The sequence below is a fragment of the Anopheles merus genome, chromosome X (assembly GCF_017562075.2).
Source record: "Anopheles merus strain MAF chromosome X, AmerM5.1, whole genome shotgun sequence".
NCBI lineage: Eukaryota > Metazoa > Arthropoda > Insecta > Diptera > Culicidae > Anopheles > Anopheles merus.
Window position 1 is genome coordinate 13,215,465 of NC_054081.1, and position 21,777 is coordinate 13,237,241.

The 21,777-nt window shown below is 48.1% G+C and overlaps 4 protein-coding genes across 5 annotated transcripts; 2 read left to right on the forward strand and 2 right to left on the reverse strand.

The window, feature by feature from the left end:
- Positions 1–391: 391 nt before the first annotated feature.
- On the reverse strand, positions 392–3,955 carry LOC121588406 (protein SPT2 homolog). 2 transcript variants are annotated; one of them, XM_041906295.1, is made up of 3 exons: positions 3,887–3,955; positions 3,315–3,461; positions 392–3,041 (listed from the first exon to the last, which is right to left on the reverse strand). In XM_041906295.1, the coding sequence occupies exons 2-3, from the start codon at positions 3,381–3,383 to the stop codon at positions 1,074–1,076; spliced, it is 2,037 nt and encodes a 678-aa protein (XP_041762229.1). In that variant the 5' UTR covers positions 3,384–3,461; positions 3,887–3,955; the 3' UTR covers positions 392–1,073. The 2 variants fall into 2 exon arrangements, with proteins under 2 accessions (XP_041762229.1, XP_041762219.1); XM_041906285.1 differs by lacking the exon at positions 3,887–3,955 and adding an exon at positions 3,591–3,880.
- Positions 3,956–8,814: 4,859 nt separating this feature from the next.
- On the forward strand, positions 8,815–10,870 carry LOC121595830 (sin3 histone deacetylase corepressor complex component SDS3). Its single transcript, XM_041920096.1, has 3 exons — positions 8,815–9,194; positions 9,298–10,124; positions 10,216–10,870. The coding sequence occupies exons 1-3, from the start codon at positions 9,086–9,088 to the stop codon at positions 10,468–10,470; spliced, it is 1,191 nt and encodes a 396-aa protein (XP_041776030.1). The 5' UTR covers positions 8,815–9,085; the 3' UTR covers positions 10,471–10,870.
- Positions 10,871–10,967: 97 nt separating this feature from the next.
- LOC121595836 lies at positions 10,968–12,462 on the forward strand. Its single transcript, XM_041920108.1, has 2 exons — positions 10,968–11,332; positions 11,446–12,462. Exons 1-2 carry the CDS (start codon positions 11,314–11,316, stop codon positions 12,147–12,149), a joined length of 723 nt encoding a protein of 240 aa, XP_041776042.1. The 5' UTR covers positions 10,968–11,313; the 3' UTR covers positions 12,150–12,462.
- Positions 12,463–15,822: 3,360 nt separating this feature from the next.
- On the reverse strand, positions 15,823–17,307 carry LOC121595847 (40S ribosomal protein S10b). Its single transcript, XM_041920137.1, has 3 exons — positions 17,192–17,307; positions 16,280–16,720; positions 15,823–16,197 (listed from the first exon to the last, which is right to left on the reverse strand). Exons 2-3 carry the CDS (start codon positions 16,718–16,720, stop codon positions 16,165–16,167), a joined length of 474 nt encoding a protein of 157 aa, XP_041776071.1. The 5' UTR covers positions 17,192–17,307; the 3' UTR covers positions 15,823–16,164.
- Positions 17,308–21,777: the final 4,470 nt, after the last annotated feature.

A 21,777-nucleotide genomic window follows, 5' to 3' on the forward strand; every position in this document is an offset into this window, starting at 1 on the left:
GACTCCGAAATCAGAATCTGCTTCGAGATCGGAGTCAGTTTCGGCATCTCCATAAGAATAGGCGTTTGGGTCCAATGCTACTACGCATTGATAGCCGCAAAGAATCCGAATTTACTTGTAAACGATCGATTCGCATGGAGATTCCCGGATTGAATTCGTTCCAGAAACTTCATATTTCAAGAACTGATGCTCATTCCGGAGGTAATTCGAATCCTGGAGTCAATTCTGACTCCGTTTCCGGAGAAAGTTGCGATTTGGAGCTACGGAATCGGCTCCAAAATTGATTCCGAACACGGATACGGAGCTGCAACCTCTAGTATATTCACGAAACGTATCACGATTCAAATGAAGAATGTAACGCGAGAGGGATAAAAGAACAGGAAAAAACCCATTTGTGACAAAAATCCATATATTTCTTCAGTTTTAAGCTATCAGACTCTTTCTTTTTTTCAACGGCATTCTGTGTGCTTTCTCCGTGCTTTCCACTCTTTTGCAATGAACAGCCTACTTTACTGGCATGTGTGTGTGTGTTGGGAGGGTGTCGAAATAAAAAAAACCCTAATTCAAATTTTGTTAACAGCTGCGCAACACGTGCTATTGCTTTCTACTTTCGCAACGGAACGCACATGGGCGAAATAAAATAAACAAACAAAAAAAAACGATGCAAATGTTGGTGTTGCACCAGAGTTGATCATCTAAATTATGGGATAATGAAGCAAGCGAGAGAGAGAGTGAGAGAGAGAGAGTTAGAGAGAGGGAAAAAGAGAGGGATTGGGAAGGGAGTTTGGGGTGACGTTAAAAATCCCCCAAAAATACATGTTATCCTTAACTGTCAAATAAAAACAAATATAAATCTACATGAACGCTTTAATTTAAATAAAACGAATCGTTAGAAAACCGCCTTCGCCGCCGCCATACCCGACGACCGGGCTGGGTGGTTTTTGAGAGAATTGAGGAGATTGGCCCCGTTTACCCTTTCCTCTTTCTGCCCGGCCACCTTCCTTGTTTGTCCGGGCCCGTTAGAATTAAATAAGTGCAGATGGAAGCGAACAGAGAAACACAACCACTGTCCACTATTTCCGCTTCGGCGGCCCGCCCTTCTTCTTCACCGTCTTGCGGCGCTTCTCCTCCTCCTCCATGCGCATGTCCTCCAGGTCCTCCATCAGGCCGATCTTCTTGCTGATGTACTCCTCCCGCATCTGCTGCGCGTACGACGACTCCATGTTGTCGTCCTCGTCGTCGTACGCCTCGTGCCGGTACCGGGACTTGTCGTAGCCGAAGATCTCCTTGATCGCGGACGAGTAGTCCTCCTCGCAGTCGCCATCGTCGATGAAGTCGTCCATCTCGCTGTCGTACTCGCTGTCGCTGTCGATGATGCGCCGCTTCTTGCCGGGGCCACCGCCCGCACCCGGGTGCGGCCGGCCGCCCCCCATCGTGGGCGGACCGGCGCCGGGCCGCTTCGCCACCGGCGGGCCCCGTCGCACGTCGGGCGGCGGGAACTGGCGCGTTTTGGCGACCGGTTCCGGTGGACGCTTCGCCTGCTGCTGCTGCTGCGGTGCCGGACGCGCCGCTGCGCTGCTGGCACTACTGGTGGCTGTCGATGGCTGCCGGGAGGTGCCGGAGGCGCTCGGTTTCGAGCCCGCCGACGAGGACTGCGGCCGGGCGGACGCTGCGGTGGTGGTCGGTTTGCTTTTGACCGCCGTGGAAGACATGGAAGAAGGTTTGCTGGGCGCCGCGGACGACTTCCCGTTCACTGCCGGTGCCGGTGCGGAAGCTTTGGGCGGGGGTGCCGCACCGGCCGTGGAAGGCGCGCCCGGTTTGCTGGTGCGTGCGGCGGGGACGGCAGGTGTGGCCGGGCTGGCTCGTGGCACACCGGAGGAGGCCACCTTACCGTTGGTCAACCCGCTGGTGCTGCTGCTGGTAGTCTTTGTGCTGCTAGAAAGTTTCGCCTTCGGCTCGCCCGTCGCAGCGGGCGGCGGGCCGGTCAAACCCTTCTCGCCCGGTTTGGCCGGCTCGCCCGCTTCGTTGCGCTTTGGAATTTTAAAGCCCGGGGCCCGGGCGGGAGGGGCGGCTGGCTTTGCCGCCGCCGGGGCCCTTCCACCCTTACCGACCGGCAGCGGCGGAATGTTCGGCAGCTTGCCGGCCGCCCGCAGCTCGTCCAGCCGGGCCAACTTCGCCTGCTTCTCCTTGTCGGACAGGTTCGGGTCCTGCTTCACCTTGTCCCGCAGCCGCTTCATCGCCAGGAAGGCCTGCTGCTCCTCGTACTCCTGCTTCTCCTTGCTCGTCATCGGCCGCTCCGGTTCGCGCTTGCGGCTCTCGGCCGGCACCTCGATCTTGACCGCCTCGTGCTGCTTCGCCTCGGCCAGCTTCAGCAGCGTGGTGAAGTCGGGCGGCGGCGGCACATTCGCCCTGCGCACCGGCCGGGGCTTCTCCTCCGCCGGCTTCGCGGCCACCGGCTCCTCCCGCCGCCCGGCCACCGGCGCACACGCGACCCCACGCGCCTCACCCACGCCGCTCCGCGTGTCCTCCGCCTCCACCCGAGCCGTGCGGGGCTTCCGGGTGCGCGGTGCGCTCTGCTCCTCCTGCTCCTTCATGATCGCGTCCTTGACGCGGGCCCGGGCCCGCGCCAGCTCCTCGCTCGACATGCTGCGCTTCTTCGCCTCGGTAAACAGCGACTCGTCCGGTGCGTTCTTGTACTTGTCCACCAGCTTGTTGAAGAACTGGCTCGCGACCGCCGACGTGTAGCCGTAGTCGTCCTCGAGGCTCTCCGTGCCGAGCGCACACTCCGCCGCGTCGGCCGCGTCCTCCAGCACCGACTTGTTCGCCGACTTGATCACCTTCAGCATCTTTTCGATCTTTTTCTTCCCCTTGCCGCCCCGGCGCGCCATCAGCTCCTGGGCCTTCTGGTGCTTTTCCAGCGCCTTCTGCCGCTCCTCCTCCTCGCGCTTCGCCAGAAAGCGCTTTATGTTCTCCGACAGGTCCTTCTTCTCCTTGGTGACCTTCTTCGGCGGCGAATACTTGGCACTGTACCCTGTGCGGTTCTGTTTGGAGGGGGGGGGGGGGGGGGGGTGGTGAGAGTGCGGGGGAAGGTTGGTAGTGGGAGGAGCGGTTCGTTTGTTGTTCGCACCGGCGGCAGGCGGACACATGGAACGGAAACCAAAGCAAAGAAGAGAAGCGTGTTAAGCGTTTTGGGTGATTCGATTGTTCTAGAAACTTTCCAAACTCCCTCTCCCCCTCCCCGGAAACCACATGCCGTGGTCCTCCGTTCGCTTTGCTGGCCCACCGCCCATTCCCGCGATGCTGTTTTTACTTACCGTTTTGGTGCCATTCTGTTGCTCGAGCGCGTTTTGCTTGGCCACATTAATCAGTTCGCGAAAATCCATCGCGCGCACAAACACACACACACACACACACACAGCTAGCAGCGGGTCAGTGTTGCGCTCAGATAGAGATCATCCACCCTGTGACGGAAAGAAAGTGGCCGGTTAAAACACACCTCAAGCAACAACAACAAAAAAGTTACGTCTCCAGGACGCCAAGCTGCCGGCACCATACGGCGGCCACATGTTATCGATCCCGCATCGACTTACATCCGCGCAGCTCTGCACTTTCGGAGGAGAAGGAGGAGGAGGGATGGTTGAGGGTGGGGTCGGTAGGTAGTGGTAACAATCTGTTGCCACCGTTCCTCCTCCCACCGTGTGTGTTGAGGGTTGAGACGGTTGATCGTTTTCTTCTGTTGAGAGGCTTGTTGGACAAATGCTCCGTGGCCACTTTGATTGCGGCGCACCGTCCCTCAACGCGAGGGCAAAACGAGCAGGTGCGTAGGTTAATTGTCTTGCACCGACTGGTTAGCTGGTGTCGCGAGTATGGAATTGCATTTATTTACCTTCCCTTCAAGCTCTGTGCTGTGTGTTGCTGTTCCGTAGCAGAGGGTTCCCGAGCGGTTGGATTGCTTCCTACAACTGTCAAATCGAGGATAGGCAAATGTCAACGTGCGTGATTTTGAAACAACCCAAGTGACATTTGCTCGAAGTTGTTTTTCCATATCTGCTCGATTAGGGTAACTGTACCAGTTTTCGGCAGTGTACCTATTTTCGGCAGGGTAGCTAAAAAGGTGAAATTCTGCACAAATGTGGTAAAAAATTTCACAAAACACAATTTTGTAGTGAAAGTGTAATTATTTGATATTCACATACGAAGTTTCACACCATTTCATTACGTATTTTTCAAAATATCAAATAAATTGTGATTTTTTTCGGCAGCTTTGCTGTCAGCCAATGGTTCGGCAGGTTTTGTGATTAAGAGAATCAGAACAGTAAAACAATGAAAAAGTGGTGTATATTAAAGATTTTATGCTTATTTAATTCATTCTAACTTGTTCGGAATTTTAAAATCACGATAAACAGATTATTTTTCACTTTAAATGCTGCCGAAAATAGGTACACAGTAAATGTTCATTTTTGACAGCTCAATGTTGTGGGCTCCTGCCGAAACTCGGAACAATAACACACCTTGGATTTGGCTGAATATTTCTTTAAAAATTGATCAGAACACTACAATGCGTATATCGACACATAATATGACCTTTCTTGTACCAAATATCACCAATTTTACGACAAACAATGCACTAACTTAAGAGAAAAATAAATATTTGTAAGCCAATTCGCACCGTACGCTATGACCATCAAACTGTCAATGGCTGCTCTGTTTAAACGTCGCATCAAAATGGCTGTCAAAACGGGCCAAAATAAGCAACCTAAAATTATTAATTAAAGTGCTTTTTAACAATAGTATTAGGAAAGTAAGAGTGTAAAATTGCTTTAAACATTTTTTTGTACATATTTACATAGAAAATAACATTTTCTGACCCGTATTCGCGCTGCCGAAAATAGGAACACAACCTGCCGAAAATAGGAACAAACTGCCGAAAATAGGAACAAAAGCAATGTTTGCATTTTTACGAATATTTATGAAAAAGGGCTTTGAACCGGCAAATAAAAAATAGTGTAACATATTATGATACCCAAGCGCCACAGATTAAGCTTAAACGACTGGAAAATTGAATATCCATAGAAAAAAAATGAAAGCTCCACAGCTTCATTGGTTTCATCAATAGATGGCGTATTACAACTCATCATTATATTGCTATCCTTTTCTTGCAATGTGTTTCGACAAGTTGCATTTTATTATGACCTATATAGCCTTCTAACTTTCTGAGCAAAAATCTATATAAATGGTCGTGTGGTAAGATACGTGGGTATCAACACCAATGACCATTGCTCAAATCTCACTTGCTTCAGTGCTGGTGGTTTCCGTTGGAGTTTAGTATTTAAACAATCGTATCGCCGTTCTAGTTCTAGCGATGCATAACTTCAATGCGAAACCATACAACAGTACAGAGGAAATGAGAAAGCTCTCCTCCAAGCGATGAAGCTCAACTGGTTGGGGTATCCCACCAACAGATAGCGCCACCAGCTTTTTTGCTATTTTTAGAATGAATGAGTCGTTTGGCGTCTGCTAAACGAAGTCTTTCTATATTCCGTTTAGGTAGAGAACTTGAGTCGTTTAGAAGCCGTTTAGTGGTCGTTTAGTGGATTTGTGGCACTTGGGTAGTTTATCAACCAGAATAACATCACTTTCATGAAAAATAATAAAAAATGTTTATTTGTGAGCAGTTTTTGTGAAACTGCTGCACTAGCGTGCCGAAAACTGGTACAGTTACCCTAGCACTCGATACGCTTGAAATTGTGGATTTGTGTGTGATTAAGTGTGTTGAAAGCGCTAAGATTTGGTGCGTTCGTAAATTAGACTTTCCTCTATTGATGGATGATGCTGTCGAGCTCATTTTACATTCATAGCTTTGGTATTTGATAAAAAACAAAAGCAAATTTTGTGTGAGGTTATTTAATAAAAAATCGATATTATTTAAGTATAAAATGGCTACATGACCAACTATAACGATACGAAACATCATTTCCGATCAAATATAGAAGAAAGCAACGAAAAAACCGCATCACAGTTGATTTTACAGGCCTTTTTCTAAATTCCCTTAAACTGGTGCAGTTTAACCTTTAAGTTGGCAACCGGATACCCGGGTATTTTTTTCAACTTCGAACTGCAATAATTTTTGATTCATTGCTTTTATTGAGTTAAAATTTTCCGAGCCTCCCAACTTTTAATTTATGATTTTTTGGTGCATGAGTTGTAATTTTAAACAGCCTGTAAGTATTTTATTTTGATTTTTTTAACTTTACCACGTAAGTTGGCAACCAGCATACCCGGGTATTCCATACATTTTGTATGGAGAATGACGTTTCTCTTCTTCCTCTTTTCGTATTGTGCTTATTTTCGAGTCAAATTCAAGCGATTCCAAGTTTCAATTTGACCGTTATTTTTATAATAAAATGAAAAAACTTAATGAATAAATGAAATAGAAGAGAATATATGGTCGGCATTACTTGCTTACAGCATTAAAATATAGAAAGCATTGTTTACCTATGAAAATCGTTAATTTTTTGCATCAACACGTGTGGAATACCCGGGTATGCCGGTTGCCAACTTACGTGTGTAAATCTGGTTGCCAACTCTACGGTTAAGGGAAGTTTCCCAAATAACCAGCTCGTACTTTATAGCTGATTTAGGGCTGTTTAACGAAAAATCGTTCCGATGTCGCACTTTGTGGCTGATTAAGAGATAGACGGTACTTTACGGAACTATGGAGCTTTTTAACAGGCACATGGTACTTTTTGGAACTTTGCGGCTGATTAGCACTATGTGTAGGGTTCATGGTGGAACTTGAAGGCTTGTTAAGAAAGCGTACTGAACTTGGTGGAACTTTATAGCTTTTTTATCCATAATATCGGTACAAGGTGGCTCTTGTCAAAGTGTCAAAGACGTTCGCCGGCAATAATCTTATTGCTACTGCACAAGTTAGAATCGTTAATTGAAGGAGGAATATTGAGTGAAGTGATTGTGAATTATCAGTAAATTATGTTAAATTTTGTGTAATTCATCAATACAAAAGATTTAAAAATATACATATGTGTTTAAACGAAACAAATCTTGTTGTTTATTTCATCGATGACGCTTGCTTGAAAATTAAACACAAAGAAAAATAATCCCTGGCATCGTGGCATAAGGAAGCTGCTTAGGGGCTATTTAGAAGGACCACATAGAACTTTGATGCTGTTTATCTACTGCAAAAGGCGAATTAGAGCAGCGATCTTTAGCGTGCCAAAATGAGATGCTTAAGCAATTCTGGCTATTTGGGGTATATCGAGGACGAAACTGCAAGTTTCTTGTTTGTCCGGCTTCTAACGAAGTACTGACGTAAACTTCAATGCTTCAACACATCGTTTTTCACTCATACAACCATGTTTTCAAGCGTTTATTTGAGGCAATGGGTTAAATCGAACTGTTCACGAGGAGTTTAAGCTAAAAATGTAGAACAGTTGTCACCTGGGTACCCAAAAATGTCACTAGGGCAAGGACCGTAAAGATATCAGGTCAAGTTATAAGCCCGTTTTGACAGCTAGGTGGAAGAAGAATCAACGAAGAAAACTGACAGTTAGTTTTCCGCGTTTGGCGAACGCTTCTAGTTCTCGAAGGAAAATTTCCATTTTAAATCACGGGCTGTGTTCTAATAAACTAAAATATTCACCCTAATTGATCTCCACCAAATATTGACCATGCAAAACGTAAACAATCCATCAATACATATACAAGCGGAAAACCATCTGTCAAAATCGGAGCCCAGGGGGGGGATCGCCAAAAGCCCTATAACTACACCTCATTATACATTCCACCTTGCACTAGGGTTTAAGTCTACTCTTTAAGCTTCCAGCAGCTCGAAAAACGAAAAAATCTACTCGAAAATGTAACTTGGGGCTCGTGTATTGCGGCCTTACCGTTCAAATAGACATAGAGCGACAACGTCGCGCGCGACAAAAAGTAGCTCAATTTTGCAAACATAGCTACTCGTCTCGCGTGACATTGCTGCTTCATCCGAAATTATCGAATTATCAAGTTTGTTTACGAGCCAGATTAATGCCAAATGCAATAAATAAATTTGAACACATTTTATCTTATTTTTTGTGTTTTCAAACATAAAACAAGTTAATCGACTGAGTCTAATGAGCTATTTTGATCTACGTGAAAGTTTGAGCAAATTTTTTCACAAATTCATATTTTTGTTTTATTTTAGCAATTTATTTATTTTTTTTTTTTTTGGCTAAACCTAGCCGATCTCGCGCAACAGTCCTCAATTCGTACATTGGGTTCAAGCCCCGAATGGACCGTGTCGCCATACGTAAGTCACTGAAAGCCAAGCCCACAAGTAGTACAGGCAGGCCTTGACCTTCAACGGCTGTTGAGCAAAGTAAAAAAAAAAACTAGCCAGTTTTAATAACTTCATGTTTTTCCTACAAGAATATTTGAAATGTGCCTTGAATTGTAATGATTTTTGCTATGGGTATGTGCACTGATTTTTTTCGATTTTTTACCTCACCACGTAATGTCACCTTTGTATTGAGTTGTCATTTCTCAACAGCACGGATAAACGGACAACCGGATAAACAGCCCGGGGAATGATTGTTTTGCAACTTTGACCAGTCATAACTAATAAAATTATAATGATAGAGTTGTTATATTACAGATTTTTCTTAACTAGCTATTAAACTTGGTAATAAAAACAATATTTTTTTAATCCGAAATATTCTTTGTTTTTGGACTTCCGGCAGCCCTTGCCCCGCTGTGCAGTGGCAAACATGACGCCGCTGTCAAACTGCTTTGCCGTCGGATTGAACAAAAAAAAAAAAACGTAAATAAAAACATAGCCACCGATGGCGTCATATATCGCGCGCTTGTTGTTTAAATAGTTAAATAGAAATAAATAAAAACAGAAAACAAAACTTCGATTTGTAGCTAATTTTACCAGGCCTGGGCTTAAAAATTCTGGAAAAGGGTAACATTTAGCAGTGCGTGTAGCATTTCCCAAAGGGAAAAAGGTTTTCCTTTCGGGTCCGAATCTGACCCGCCAACGGGCCAACAGTGCGACCGAGAACCGTGGGGAGGGGTGGGGGAGAGTATGGCAACGAACCGGGGTGGTAGCACGGTGTACCTCGAAATGGACAGCCGGCGGGAGCAGCACGCCCAGCCGGAACAGGACGGCGAAAATGACGCCGATAGTGGCGAAGGCAAGCGAACCGACCGGCAGAGCAGGTGGGCCGCGTGTGGACACGTTTGTATAACACGGGTGCGTTTTTTTTTTTTTTTTTGCTTGTTCCGCTCCACCAACAGACACCGACGAGGCGAGCGAGAGTGAGCTGCTGACCGGCACGAACAACCAGCACAGCGTGGACGAGCGGATGGAGATCCGGGAGCAGATGTACCAGGACAAGCTGGCGAACCTGCTCGGGCAGCTCGAGCTGCTGAAGCAGGGCAAGCACCCGGAGTACCTGAAGATCGTCGACCGGCTGCAGCTCGAGCTGGACGACCGGGTGCTGCTGAACGAGGTCGAGCGGGACTACCTGCTCGCGTGCGCGGAGCGCGACTGCATCCTCGAGAAGGCGGCCGCGGAGAAGGAGTTCGACGAGAAGAAGGCGGAGCTGATCGAGAACCTGATCGCCGACCTGGAGGACCAGAAGAAGATGATCGAGCACGAGTTCGCGACGATGGAGCTGAACGGCGACTCGGTCGACGTGAAGCCGACCGTGACGCGGAAGCTGCGCCGCCGCCCGAACGAGCCGCTGCCGGTGCCGGAGAAGCGCCGCAAGCCGACGACCAACCAGCTGACATTTCTGCTGGAGGACAAGGAGGTGGACCACGATCTGAAGCTGATCTCGCGCAGCAAACCGATCTCGGCGAGCCGGGCGGCAGCCGCGGCGGCAGCGGCAGCTGCGGCCGCCGCCGCAGCCTCCTCCACCGCCGCCGCCGCCGCCGCTCAACATTCCGTCAACGATGGGGCGAGCGGTAGCACCGGCGGCACGGGTGGAGGAACGCCAACGGGCGGTGGCGGTGGAGGAGGTGGAGGCGGGGGCGGCGGGGGAGCGAATGCCGCCGACCAGAACGGTGGATCTCAGCCGGCGGAGGGCTACGGTGGCAGTGGGGCAGCACCCACGGGAACGGTAAGTGTAGCTGGGTGTGTGTGTGTGTGTGTGGTTTTGATTCAATTTCGGCTGACGACGCGCTTTTTTTTGGGGGATTTTTTCTTTGCAGGGCGGACACCCGAACGCGCAACCGTCGACGGAAACGCGCATCGAGGATGGGAAGCTGTGGTACGAGCGGCGCTGGTTCCACCGCGGCCAGCCGGTGCACGTCGAGGGCCGGGACATACCGCGCTTTCCGGCCAACATCTCCGCGATCGGGACCGAGGCGATCTGCGTGAAGAAAACGTCCGACGGGCAGAAGGTGCGCATCTTTCTGTCGCATCTGCGCCGCGGCAAGGTGTCGATCAAGCGGCGGGCCAACTAAACCGTGGGGACAATGGGGAGGAAGGGAGAGAAGGGTAGAGAGGCGTATTTGCCGCCGGCCGAGAGCGAGATGCGTTGTTTTGTGGTTTCCGAGCGCCACTGGACAAATTTGTTTGGTTAGAGATTTATAATAATTGCGTGCGTTTTTTCGTTTTTTTCTTGTAAGGAGATTTGTGCGCTATGTGAGATAGGAAAATGGGCGGGCTGAGTGAATAGCCAAAAACCGTACGACACTTACCCGCGGGCGAAGGTCAATCTCGGATTACAGTTGAGCAATACACACACACACGCACGCACACTAACGAAAACCGCGGACTGCTAGGAGCTAACACGATAAAACTAAGAATTCGAGCTCGCGCTCGCTCACTCTTACCCCACAAAATACACACACGCACGCAAACTCACACCAAGAGAGAAGTGTCGTCTGACTTCCTGACTGCAAAGATGTAAAAGTGTTTGAAACCAACGGCCGGACGTGTGTCGGACCACTGCGCGAAATTCGCAAGAAATTCACATCCTTTGTTGTGCTCTAACGGTCTGTCGCACTACCACCAACTCCATCGACACCACCACCAACACCATCGACACCACCACCACCACCACCACCACCGCTAGCTCCACCTCCTCTGCCAATGAGATCGCACCAGCGACTGTTGCCGGGAGCCGCTGGAGACGACGAACGAGATGAGCTGCCTTTTCTGCACAGCCTCTCGAGTGGAGCGGACGCGTTTCTCCAAGCCCGGACGTGCTTTGTCAAGAACAAGTTGGTGTTGGTGCGTGTGTGTGTTAGCGGCGATTTTGGAGAAAATTCTTTGATAGCGTCTCAATTTTTGACGGTGCAACAATGGATCTTAGCAACAAAGGTAGGCAAAAAAGTGGACAATTTGGACGAGTTTCCCCCCAAGTTTTCCCTTTTTTCCGGGGTGATGCCCGGTCCACTTTCGCGCCCATTTTCTAACCACACAAATTCACACAGACGCCACCGGCTGCGGTTCGGATTCGTCGAACGATGGGCACGATTTGGCGTCGGCGAGCTTTTACGAGCTGGACCGGCCGGCTTTGTCCTTCTCGCCGATGGAAACGGATGATGGGCCGGCGGCTTCGGCCTCACCCATTCCGCCGCTGCCGGCGTCCCCGGAGCAGCAGGTGATGGATTTGTCGGTGGGCGGCGGGCCATCGGCGCGCACAACGGCGCAGGCGACCGAGGCAGGGCCGGTGAACGCCGCATCAGCGTCCTTTGGGCGCCCGGTAGTGCTGCTGCAGGACGAAGTGAAGTCGCGCTTGATCCAGCGTCACTGCAGTGTGGCGAACTTGCGGTCCGACACGATTATGGTGATCGTCGGCCCCTCGCCGATGGGTGCCGCGGGCCACACCGCGACACCGGCCAGGCAGGCGGGGGCTGGTTTGGGCGCGATCCGTCATCGTCGGAACAGTACGGCCGGCACATCGACGGCGGCGGCAGGCGGGCAGCTGCGGCGATGCGGGCGCACGCGGCGCGAGTCGGTGAAGCGCCCGCTGGACGACATGGCGGCGGAGGAGTGGGAAAACGCGCGCAGCGGTTTGTTCTCGCCGCGCCCGGTACGCCCGACGCCAGCGCAGGAAAAGGCGGCTAGCGACGACGAAACCATTGCGTGCAAGCAGCGGGAAGCGGACGCGGAGAAGGAGCGCAAGCGTGAGTGAGCGCTTTTGTTCCGTAGGACTTTTTTTTTCTTTACTTTTTTTTTCCTTAACGCGTTGATGTTTTTCTAACAAAAGAAAAGGCGTTGTTTTTTCCGCTGAACAATCGCCGACTGAATACATTGCAACTATAATTCGAATGAAAGGCGGGTGAACTATTTTGTTGCAATGAAATGAACTAAAAAAAAAATCGTTAATTTGAATTCAGGCATCAATCGACACACAACCATTGTAAGATGCGCGGCCCGTTTTTGAGACACCCGATGTGCCATGACGAACGATGTGAATTACCAATAAAGATGAGTTCAACTACCAAGGCGTGTCTCTTGTGGGGCACCTGAAAAGCAACTGTTGATTTATGATTTTTATCTTTTCGTATTCTTTCTATCCCCGAACACATTCGAACACAACAATTAGGGAAATAACAATCATATTAAATAGTAGGAGTTGTTTCAGTTTTTTTTCTTAAACCTCAACGGCACACAAGAGATCTCATGTGGGATTAAAATGATTTTTTTTAATTATATTTTCTAAAAAAAAAAGCATTCTCCTGAAAGCATGCTGCTGCTCCATCCACCTCACATAATAAAGTTTAGAATGTGAAATCTGCAAGTACACAGGTCTTTCTCCACGCATGCCTTACCTTCGGGTTGTGATGAAAAGCTGTTGGATAAGGTGTGTAACGGTTTATTTGAATCCTATAGGTGATCCACGTGTTTTATCTCACCTGTCGAAAGCATGAGCACAAGATCGCCGCACGCTGAACAATGGCGCAAAGTAAGAACGGCGCCAACAGAGATACACACCTGCGGTGGTGACGATGCGAGGAGACTGGAATTGTGTCGGAGACATACCCGCACCAGGTCCAAATCCGGAACAGTTTCAAGTACTGTTCCAGAAATAAATGAACTCGAGAGCTATTTCGGGATCTGTACGGGTTCATGATCGATTCCAGGATCGGTATGGGTTCAGAATCAGTTCCAGCTCTTAAATAGGTTTACTTTCAGATCCAGGACTAAAATAAATTTATCTGTAGTTCCAGGCCCGGTATGGGACCAGTGTCAGATCCAGGACTGGTATGGATTCAGTATCAGTGTGAGGTCTCGTATAAGTTCATGATAGGTTCCAGGACCGGCATGGGTTGATGATAGGTTCCAGAACCAGTATGAGTTCATGATAGGTTCCAGGAACAGTATAGGTTCCAGAATCAGTATGGGTGCATGATAGGTTGCAGGACCAGTATGGGTTCTATATGATAGGTTCTAGGGAAGGTATAATTTCATGATAACATGGTTCCAGGGCATGTATGGGTTCATGATAGGTTCCGGGATCGGTATGATTTCATGATAAGTTCCAGGGCATGTATGGGTTCAGTATCAGTTCCAGGATCGATATGGGTTGATGATAGGTTCCAGGACCAGTATAGGTTAATCATTGATTCCAGGTCCTGTATGGGTACATGACAGGTTCTAGTGAAGGTATAATTTCATGATAGGTTCCAGGTCATGTATGGGTTCATGATAGATTCCATGATCGGTATGGGTTCGTGATAGGTTCCAGGGCCAGTATGGGTTCATGATAGGTTCCAGGACTAGTATGGGTTCATGATAGGTTCCAGGAACAGTATAGGTTCCAGAATCAGTATGGGTGCATGATAGGTTCCAGGACCAGTATAGGTTAATCATAGGTTCCAGGTCCTGTATGGGTTCTATATGATAGGTTCTAGGGAAGGTATAATTTCATGATAGGTTCCAGGACCAGTATAGGTTAATCATAGGTTCCAGGTCCTGTATGGGTACATGATAGGTTCTACGGAAGGTATTTCATGATAGGCTCCAGGGCATGTGTGGGTTCATGATAGGTTCCGGGATCGGTATGATTTCATGGTAAGTTCCAGGGCATGTATGGGTTCAGTATCAGTTCCAGGATCGATATGGGTTGATGATAGGTTCCAGGACCAGTATAGGTTAATCATTGATTCCAGGTCCTGTATGGGTACATGATAGGTTCTAGTGAAGGTATAATTTCATGATAGGTTCCAGGTCATGTATGGGTTCATGAAAGATTCCATGATCGGTATGGGTTCGTGATAGGCTCCAGGGCCAGTATGGGTTCATGATAGGTTCCAGGGCAGTTATGGGTTCATAATCGAATCCAAGATCGGTATGGGCTCATGATAGGTTCTAGGGAATGTATGAGTTCATGATAGGTTCCAGGGCAAGTTGGGGTTGGTGTTCGGTTCTAGGACCGGTTTGGATTTATGATTGGTTATATAACCGGTATGGATTAAATATCTGTTAATCTGAGCTGATATGAGTTCAGGATAGAATTTAAGGCAGGCGTGGGCTCATACTTTGTTCCTGGACTGGAAGAAATAATGATAGGTTCCAGGGCAGGTATAGATTCATGATCAGTTCTAGGACCGATATGGGTTCAGTTTCGGATCTTGGACCGGCATAAGTTCAGTAATCAGTTTCTTGACCGCCATTAGGTCATATGCAGTTCTTGAACCAGAAAAGGTGATATTGTATTATTTTTATTGTTTTTTTTTCATTTAAAAATCTTTATCTCTAAGCCAGTTGCTACTGCACCATCGTACCTGAAGTACATGTGCAAATGTGATGAAATTGGCATTCACACAGTACTCTCCTGTGCATGTCTTACCCTGCTGAAGTCTTAATGAACAGCATATATGGACAATTTGTGTAAAATTTCGGATAAACGGTTAATGTTGCTCCACGTGCTATCTCACGTGTCGCAAGCATAAGCACAAAATTTTGGAAAAAAAACTTTGATCTTTAGAATACTGTAAGACGGCTGATTTCGGATGATACATGACGATAGAGAAATGCAATATCAGAAAATAATATCGAAAAGAGGACAAGAAAGTAAACTGGTCCACCATAACGCCGGGGATGATATATGTTTGCCAATTTCGGCTCCATAGTTTGGTGTTTGTTAAATTGTCTAGATTTCAAACTTTCAAGCCTCAAACGATTCTTCCAATTGCGAACCGTATGCTGAGCTATTGATAGTTTTGAAAATAAAATGTTAAACAAGATGCATTGAGTTTAAATGAGAAGTTTTCAAGCGTATGCATTCGGATAATCGTTACATAAACCATGATAGGATTGAATGTACAAAAATAATGTGATAATTTCTTTTTTTTATAAGCCAAATCTGTTCAAAAAAAGAAAGCCAGAAGATTGCATACAATAACGAGAAAGCTAAAAACCTTCAAGTTTGCGGTGACTATCGTTAGTCGCTAACATTGACGGTTTATGTTTCAAAATCATGAAATTATCGTCTTTTTGACTGACAGCGGCTGTAAAAGCAGATAAAAGCTTAAAGTTTAACGTTTTGATGGCTAATCATCTTCCACCAGCAACCAGATGGACCGGAATTGTTTGTCGAACCAGGAAATGTTTCGCAATCTTTTTCCGGCGGTTACTTGTACCCCGCCACGACCACAAACGTACCCGCGCACCGCCTAACGACAATGGAGAGAAGGAAAACGACGCCGTTTGCACTCTTTTCGCCGACAGTTCTTTCCCAAGTGCCGATCGAGTGAGTTTGATTTATCGGTGGACAGGATTGTTTGATTGCAGAAGAAGCGCGCTCGGTTGATTGTGGCGCAGAGCGGCAGGAGAGCAGGAAAACAGAACAGGTTGTGTGGTTGTGTTAGAGCATTAAAGTTCGTTCTGCTTTATTCAATCGAAGAGAACGTCTTTCCATTATTTCTTTTATGTTGTTGCTTAACACAAAATTATAAAGGTAAGCGTACCCTGGTGTTTTCGAAGCGTTCACGTCACAAAAGTAAGGAGAATACAACACCCAACGCGCGCGTGTTTCGGGAGGGGTGTTGTGTGCTGGACAGCAACACAATTCCCGCAACTTCGTCTTTCCGCTCATTACAATCACGCACGTGTGTGTGTGTGTGCACGATATCGTACTGCTGTGAATCGAACTTGAAAAACACCCGGACAGGATTTGATTGTTGGAAAAAACAGGGACGCCTTTACATACGATTACCACGGCCGAATCCACCACGCTATAAAAAGGGAGAAAAAAAAACCAATGTTATTGACGAATGACGGCACCAAGGCCACGCACACACACATTATTGTACTTACGTATTCGAGCTCGCCGGCACCGACACCGACGTCTCCCTTCTTGTCGGCCGGGGCGGCCTGCTGCATGCGCCGGTACGCCTGGCGGTCCTCGCCGGTCTTCGGACCCTCGGGCCGGGGGCCGGCCTGGGTGCGGGCACGCTGCGGCTCCGAGCGGGCGGCGCGCTTCAGCGTCGACGGCACGATCTCGGACGGCAGGTGCAGGAAGGCGCGCAGGTACTCGATACCCTCGTTGGTCAGATACCAGTAGTAGTGGCGCCAGGCGAACTGCTCCTTCACGAAGTTCTTCGACTTGAGCGACTGCATCGTCTTGATGACGTGCAGGTTCGGGATGTTCTCCAGCTCCGGGTGCTTCGGGGCGTAGAAATCCTTCTGCGCGACCAGCACGCCCTCCTTGAAGAGGTACTCGTAGATGGCGACGCGATGTGCTTTTGGCATGAACATCTGCAAGAGTGGAGAAGACAAAAAAGAGAAGGGAAACAATCACAATTAGTACGGTTCAGGCGCGTTCGGCGGGTACAGGTCGATGTGTTGGGCGGGAAACAGCGGCTGTGCACACTTTTACGTATTACGGGCGATTGTCCCTCACAAGATTCACTTTACATTAAAAAAAAAAACATCCCACAGTCACGCGCACGGAAAACACATTTCGGCTGAATGTATCAACAGCCACACTCACAAGCACGCACACACATATACAACGGCACGCGCTTCATTCCGGAGAATCGTGCGTGGAGCGCCCGATCCGGTCCCTGTGCAACGTTTAGAAACACACAATTTTCACACATTTCCCGGAGGAAAATCGCCCGCAAAAGTGTGCCACCGAGTCGCGGGAGCGTTTTGCGAACCGTTTCCACAACAACCCGTCCCAGCTAGCGCCGAATTTCAGCCCATTTTTCACCGAATTTCCTTTACCTTGGCGAAATGTGTCACAACAGTTTCGGTACACTGCCCGGAAGAGAAAGAACGAAGGCACGGCAGTCGGCTCAACACTTTTTGACAGCTGCGATGGAGCGTTTCTGTCGGCCCCGGGGGCGAGAAAAGGACGGAGCAGGACGGCACGCGAACGCACCATCCGTTTCCGGCCGGCGGTGACGTTGACGTTTTGGGCGCAGGAAAGAACGCGCCCAAGGTTTTTAGTGCGCGGTGGAGCCGTCGATTGTACAAAGCGCGGGCAATTGTGTTGGTGGGAGCTTTTTTTAAACGCAAAACTAGGCATTTGCGCAGAGAAAATGTGTAAAAAAGGTGTGCAAAATATAAAATTATTTTCATACAGGCTGAAGCGCTCAGAACTGAGGCTATTCACTGTATTTTGCCCACTGAAAATCTTTGCCACAGGGTGGTCCTGCGTTGAAGAATAAGCTTTCAACCATCAACGACAGAGAGCGCTCTCCGTCGGAAGTTTCCTTCTTGGTTCCCAGACTACAAAATTTGCGGTCAGGCACATTGTATCATTTTTATTTACTGAAGTTGTTCTTGAATTAATATTTATTTGGCGGACATCAGTAGACAAAATGTATACAGTGGAGCGCCGTTTATTCGGGCTCATCGGGGCTTGACCTCGACCAGATATGTGAAAAACAAGGATAATGAGCCAAATTATATATTTAATCACAAATTCCTAATATTAAAAAAAATATCATATGTTTTGATATTAATTAGCCGGTTGCGTTTAACTACATTTTTTCCAAAGAGAATATTGAGAATATAAATTTTCCATGAATTACAAATATTTTTTTTTGTAATGCCAATGTGCTCTGTAAATTATTTTTTTAAATATCCTCCTCAGAACGCAATGTCACCAATGTATTGAACTGTAATTTCTCAACGGCACGGATAAGCGAACAGTTGGAAAAAGGAGCCCTGAGAAACAGCGCTCAACTGTATGTCCCAACCCAAGCGCCACAGATTAAGCTTAAACGACTGGAAAATTGAATATCCATAGGAAAAAAATGAAAGCTTCACAGCTTCATTGGTTTGATCAACAGATGGCGTATTATAATACTCATCATTATATTGCTATCCTTTTCTTGCAATGTGTTTCGACAAGTTTCATCTTATAATGACCTATATAGCCTTCTAACTTTCTGAGCAAAAATCTATATGAATGGTCGTGTGGTCAGATACGTGGGTATCAACACCAACGACCATTTCTCAAATCTCACTTGCTTCAGTACTGGTAGTTTCCGTTGGAGTTTAGTATTTAAACAATCGTATCGCTGTTCTAGTTCTAGCGATGCATAACTTCAATGCGAAACCATACAACAGTACAGAGGAAATGAGAAAGCTCTCCTCCAAGCGAGGAAGCTCCACAGGTTGGGTATCCCACAAACAGATGGCGCCACCAGCTTTTTTGCTATTTTTAGAATGCATGAGTCGTTTGGCGTCTGCTAAACGAAGTCTTTCTATATTCCGTTTAGGTAGAGAATTTGAGGCGTTTAGAAGCCGTTTAGTGGTCGTTTAGTGGATTTGTGGCACTTGGGAAGTGACATTTGCTCGAAATTGTTTTCCCATATCTGCTTGATTAGTACTCGATACGCCTGAAATTGTGGATTTGTGTGTGATCAAGTGTGTTGAAAGCGCTAGGATTTGGTGGGTTCGTATACTAGACTTTCTTCTATCGGTTGACGATACCGTCGAGCTCATTTTACAATCGTAGTTTTTATTTTTTATGAAAAACAAAAGTATATTAAGTGTGACGTAAAATAACGTCAAAAAATCGATATTATTTAAGTATAAAATGGCTACATGACCAACTATAACGATAAGACACATCATTTCCGAACAAATTTAGAAGAATGTAACGAAAAAGCCGCATCATAGTTGATCTTAAAGGACTTTTTCTGAATTCCCTTAAACTGGTGCAGTTTAAGGGAAGTTTAAGGCTCCCGTTTAAGGGAAATTGCTCGAATTCCCGATAATTCGTGCTCGAAAATGTCATTTGGGGTGTTAATATTCAAACGATTTTGGATTGTATTTTAAGGTAAAATATTTACTGGGAAATCTGCATCTTGGCAACAAGTGTAATTAACCCCGAAATAATACAGTACTACGTCGATTATCCGGGTAGGTCGAGACCGGAGAGTTGCCGGTTAGTTCATTTAATCGGACTATTAATCATCAACTGTTAATTAACAAGACTGAAGTTCATAAATATCACTATAGATTAAAGCCGGGTTAAATTGTCCGTACTGGCTAGTGTAATTTTGATTTTAATTATAATTACTATACTGCGGATAATTGCTGTACTGTTAAAGCCATTATTGATTCATATTGGGTTTATTTGAACGATTTTAATTTTTCATTTTAATTAATTTTAATTTTTGATTTCATATGGATTTGACAGATAACGTCGGATGTGCAATTTTGTCGCATGACAGAATCAAAACATCCAAATTTACCCATCAAACTAATTTTGTAGTGTTTTTTAAGAACAACCTCAACTTAATTTTTCATAATCGTTACACTATTAAAAATCAATCAAATAATCGCTTGCGACGGAGCACAGGCACGGCCCTTAACAAAAATGCAATTTATTTGCATTTGACAATTGCTGAGCAAAATTTTTAATTTGACATATACGCTGTCAAAAATAAAAATTCGCGTATCTCGAACTCGCGTCACTAGCGTGTAGCGTAACTGTAGAGAAGACTGCTGTAATTTAACTTTATATCATACTGTGGCACTTGGGGAAAGGGCCTCCCAAGCGCCACAGATTAAGCTTAAACGACTGGAAAATTGAATATCCATAGAAAAAAAATGAAAGCTCTACAGTGTTGTGGATAGACGTGCCGAGCCCTGGATTCGCCGTAGCAGTTGCGCTGCTGCTGGTCGACATCCAGGAATCGACACTGCGCTCACGCACACTAATACGCCGCACTTAGCGATGCGCGCTAAGTGTGTGCAGAGCGCACCTAACGGAGGAGTGTGTAACAGGCTACCGGTCGAGCAGGGCTCCCGGTAGGGCTCACGGTGCGGCTTGTGCGCGCGGCCCCATACATCATTGTATTGTGTTTTGTATCATTTAATATGTGTAATAAAGGTGTAAATAGTTCAAACATAAAAGTGGCGACGAGGATGGGATCCTCTTGCGCAAGGAGGATCCTACAGAACCCGCGGCAGCCATCGCGTTTCGTCTGGCCTTTCTGCAGCGTCAGTGCAGCGGCCATCGCGATGGCACGGTTCCCTGTGCCTTTGGATACCGCGGAACATCGGGCCGCCGCCACCGCAGACACCGTGGCCCCGGCTGCTGTCCCATCACTGGCGACCACTGCAATGGGCAGCCGGCTACACACCACCCACTGCAGCCGCATATCAAGGGCGACGGCACATTCCGCCCCGGCTCGAGCCCTGCAGCACGTCATCGGCGAAGCAGCTATCCCGCCGCAGCTCGAGCCCAGCAACACCAACAGCAACGCGCAAGTTGCTTCGGCTGCAGCACCGCAGCACGTCATCGGCGAGGTCACATTCCCGCCGCGGCTCGAGCCCTGCAGCACGTCATCGGTGAAGCAGCAATCCCGCCGCAGCTCGAGCCCCGCATCACCAACAGCAACGCGCAAGTTGCTTCGGCTGCCGCACCTCAGCACATCATCGGCGAGGTCGCAATCCCGCCAAGGCTCGAGTCCGCCTCATCATCGGCAACCCGCAGGTTGCTTTGACTGCAGCACGGCAGCACGTCATCGGCGAGGTCGCATTCCCGCCGCGGCTCGAGCCCCGCATCACCAACGGCGACACGTAAGTCGCCTCGGCTGCAACGCAGCAGCCTCGCATCATAGGCGACGACACATTCCGCCTCACCTGCAGCAAACCCAGCACGTCCAGCCAGAGACGCCATCGCTGTGGCCGGCCATTGCTGTCGCCGGTCATGGCCCTGCCGGTGCAAGGTTTCATCGCGGCACCACCCTCACCTCCCGGCAGGCGTAGCAGCGACGCTACAATCCGAGGACGCGAACGCGGCATCATCGCCGCCGCCCGGGACAACGGTGCACCATAGCAGACGCTCCCGAGGAAAGCGAACGCGGCATCATCGCCGCCGCCCCGGGACAACAGGTCATCATCGCAGACGCGACCCGAGGACAGCGAACGCGGCTTCATCGCCGCCGCTCCAGAAACAACAGCCGCAACCCGAGGAACGCGAACGCGGCATCATCGCCGCCGCCCGGGAACATGAGCGCAGCAGCATCACGGGCCCCACTACGTACCATCGGTCGAAGGGTGTCACCACGCTGGTATTCCGTTGTGGAATATCACCCGCGTCGGTTCGACCCTTCGGTTATTAAAAGGGGGAGATGTTGTGGATAGACGTGCCGAGCCCTGGATTCGCCGTAGCAGTTGCGCTGCTGCTGGTCGACATCCAGGAATCGACACTGCGCTCACGCACACTAATACGCCGCACTTAGCGATGCGCGCTAAGTGTGTGCAGAGCGCACCTAACGGAGGAGTGTGTAACAGGCTACCGGTCGAGCAGGGCTCCCGGTAGGGCTCACGGTGCGGCTTGTGCG

What these genes read in the sequence shown, in the direction of transcription:
- LOC121595847 (XM_041920137.1), bottom strand. Translation starts at nt 16,720, where the DNA reads ATGTTCATGCCAAAAGCACATCGCGTCGCCATCTACGAGTACCTCTTC. An exon ending in GTGCCGGCGAGCTCGAATAC is followed by an intron (nt 16,198 to 16,279) that starts GTAAGTACAATA and finishes CCCTTTTTATAG; the next exon opens with CGTGGTGGATTCGGCCGTGG.
- LOC121595830 (XM_041920096.1), top strand. Translation starts at nt 9,086, where the DNA reads ATGGCAACGAACCGGGGTGGTAGCACGGTGTACCTCGAAATGGACAGC. An exon ending in TGACGCCGATAGTGGCGAAG is followed by an intron (nt 9,195 to 9,297) that starts GCAAGCGAACCG and finishes CTCCACCAACAG; the next exon opens with ACACCGACGAGGCGAGCGAG. An exon ending in GGGCAGCACCCACGGGAACG is followed by an intron (nt 10,125 to 10,215) that starts GTAAGTGTAGCT and finishes TTTTCTTTGCAG; the next exon opens with GGCGGACACCCGAACGCGCA.
- LOC121588406 (XM_041906295.1), bottom strand. Translation starts at nt 3,383, where the DNA reads ATGGATTTTCGCGAACTGATTAATGTGGCCAAGCAAAACGCGCTCGAG. An exon ending in AACAGAATGGCACCAAAACG is followed by an intron (nt 3,042 to 3,314) that starts GTAAGTAAAAAC and finishes CCCTCCAAACAG; the next exon opens with AACCGCACAGGGTACAGTGC.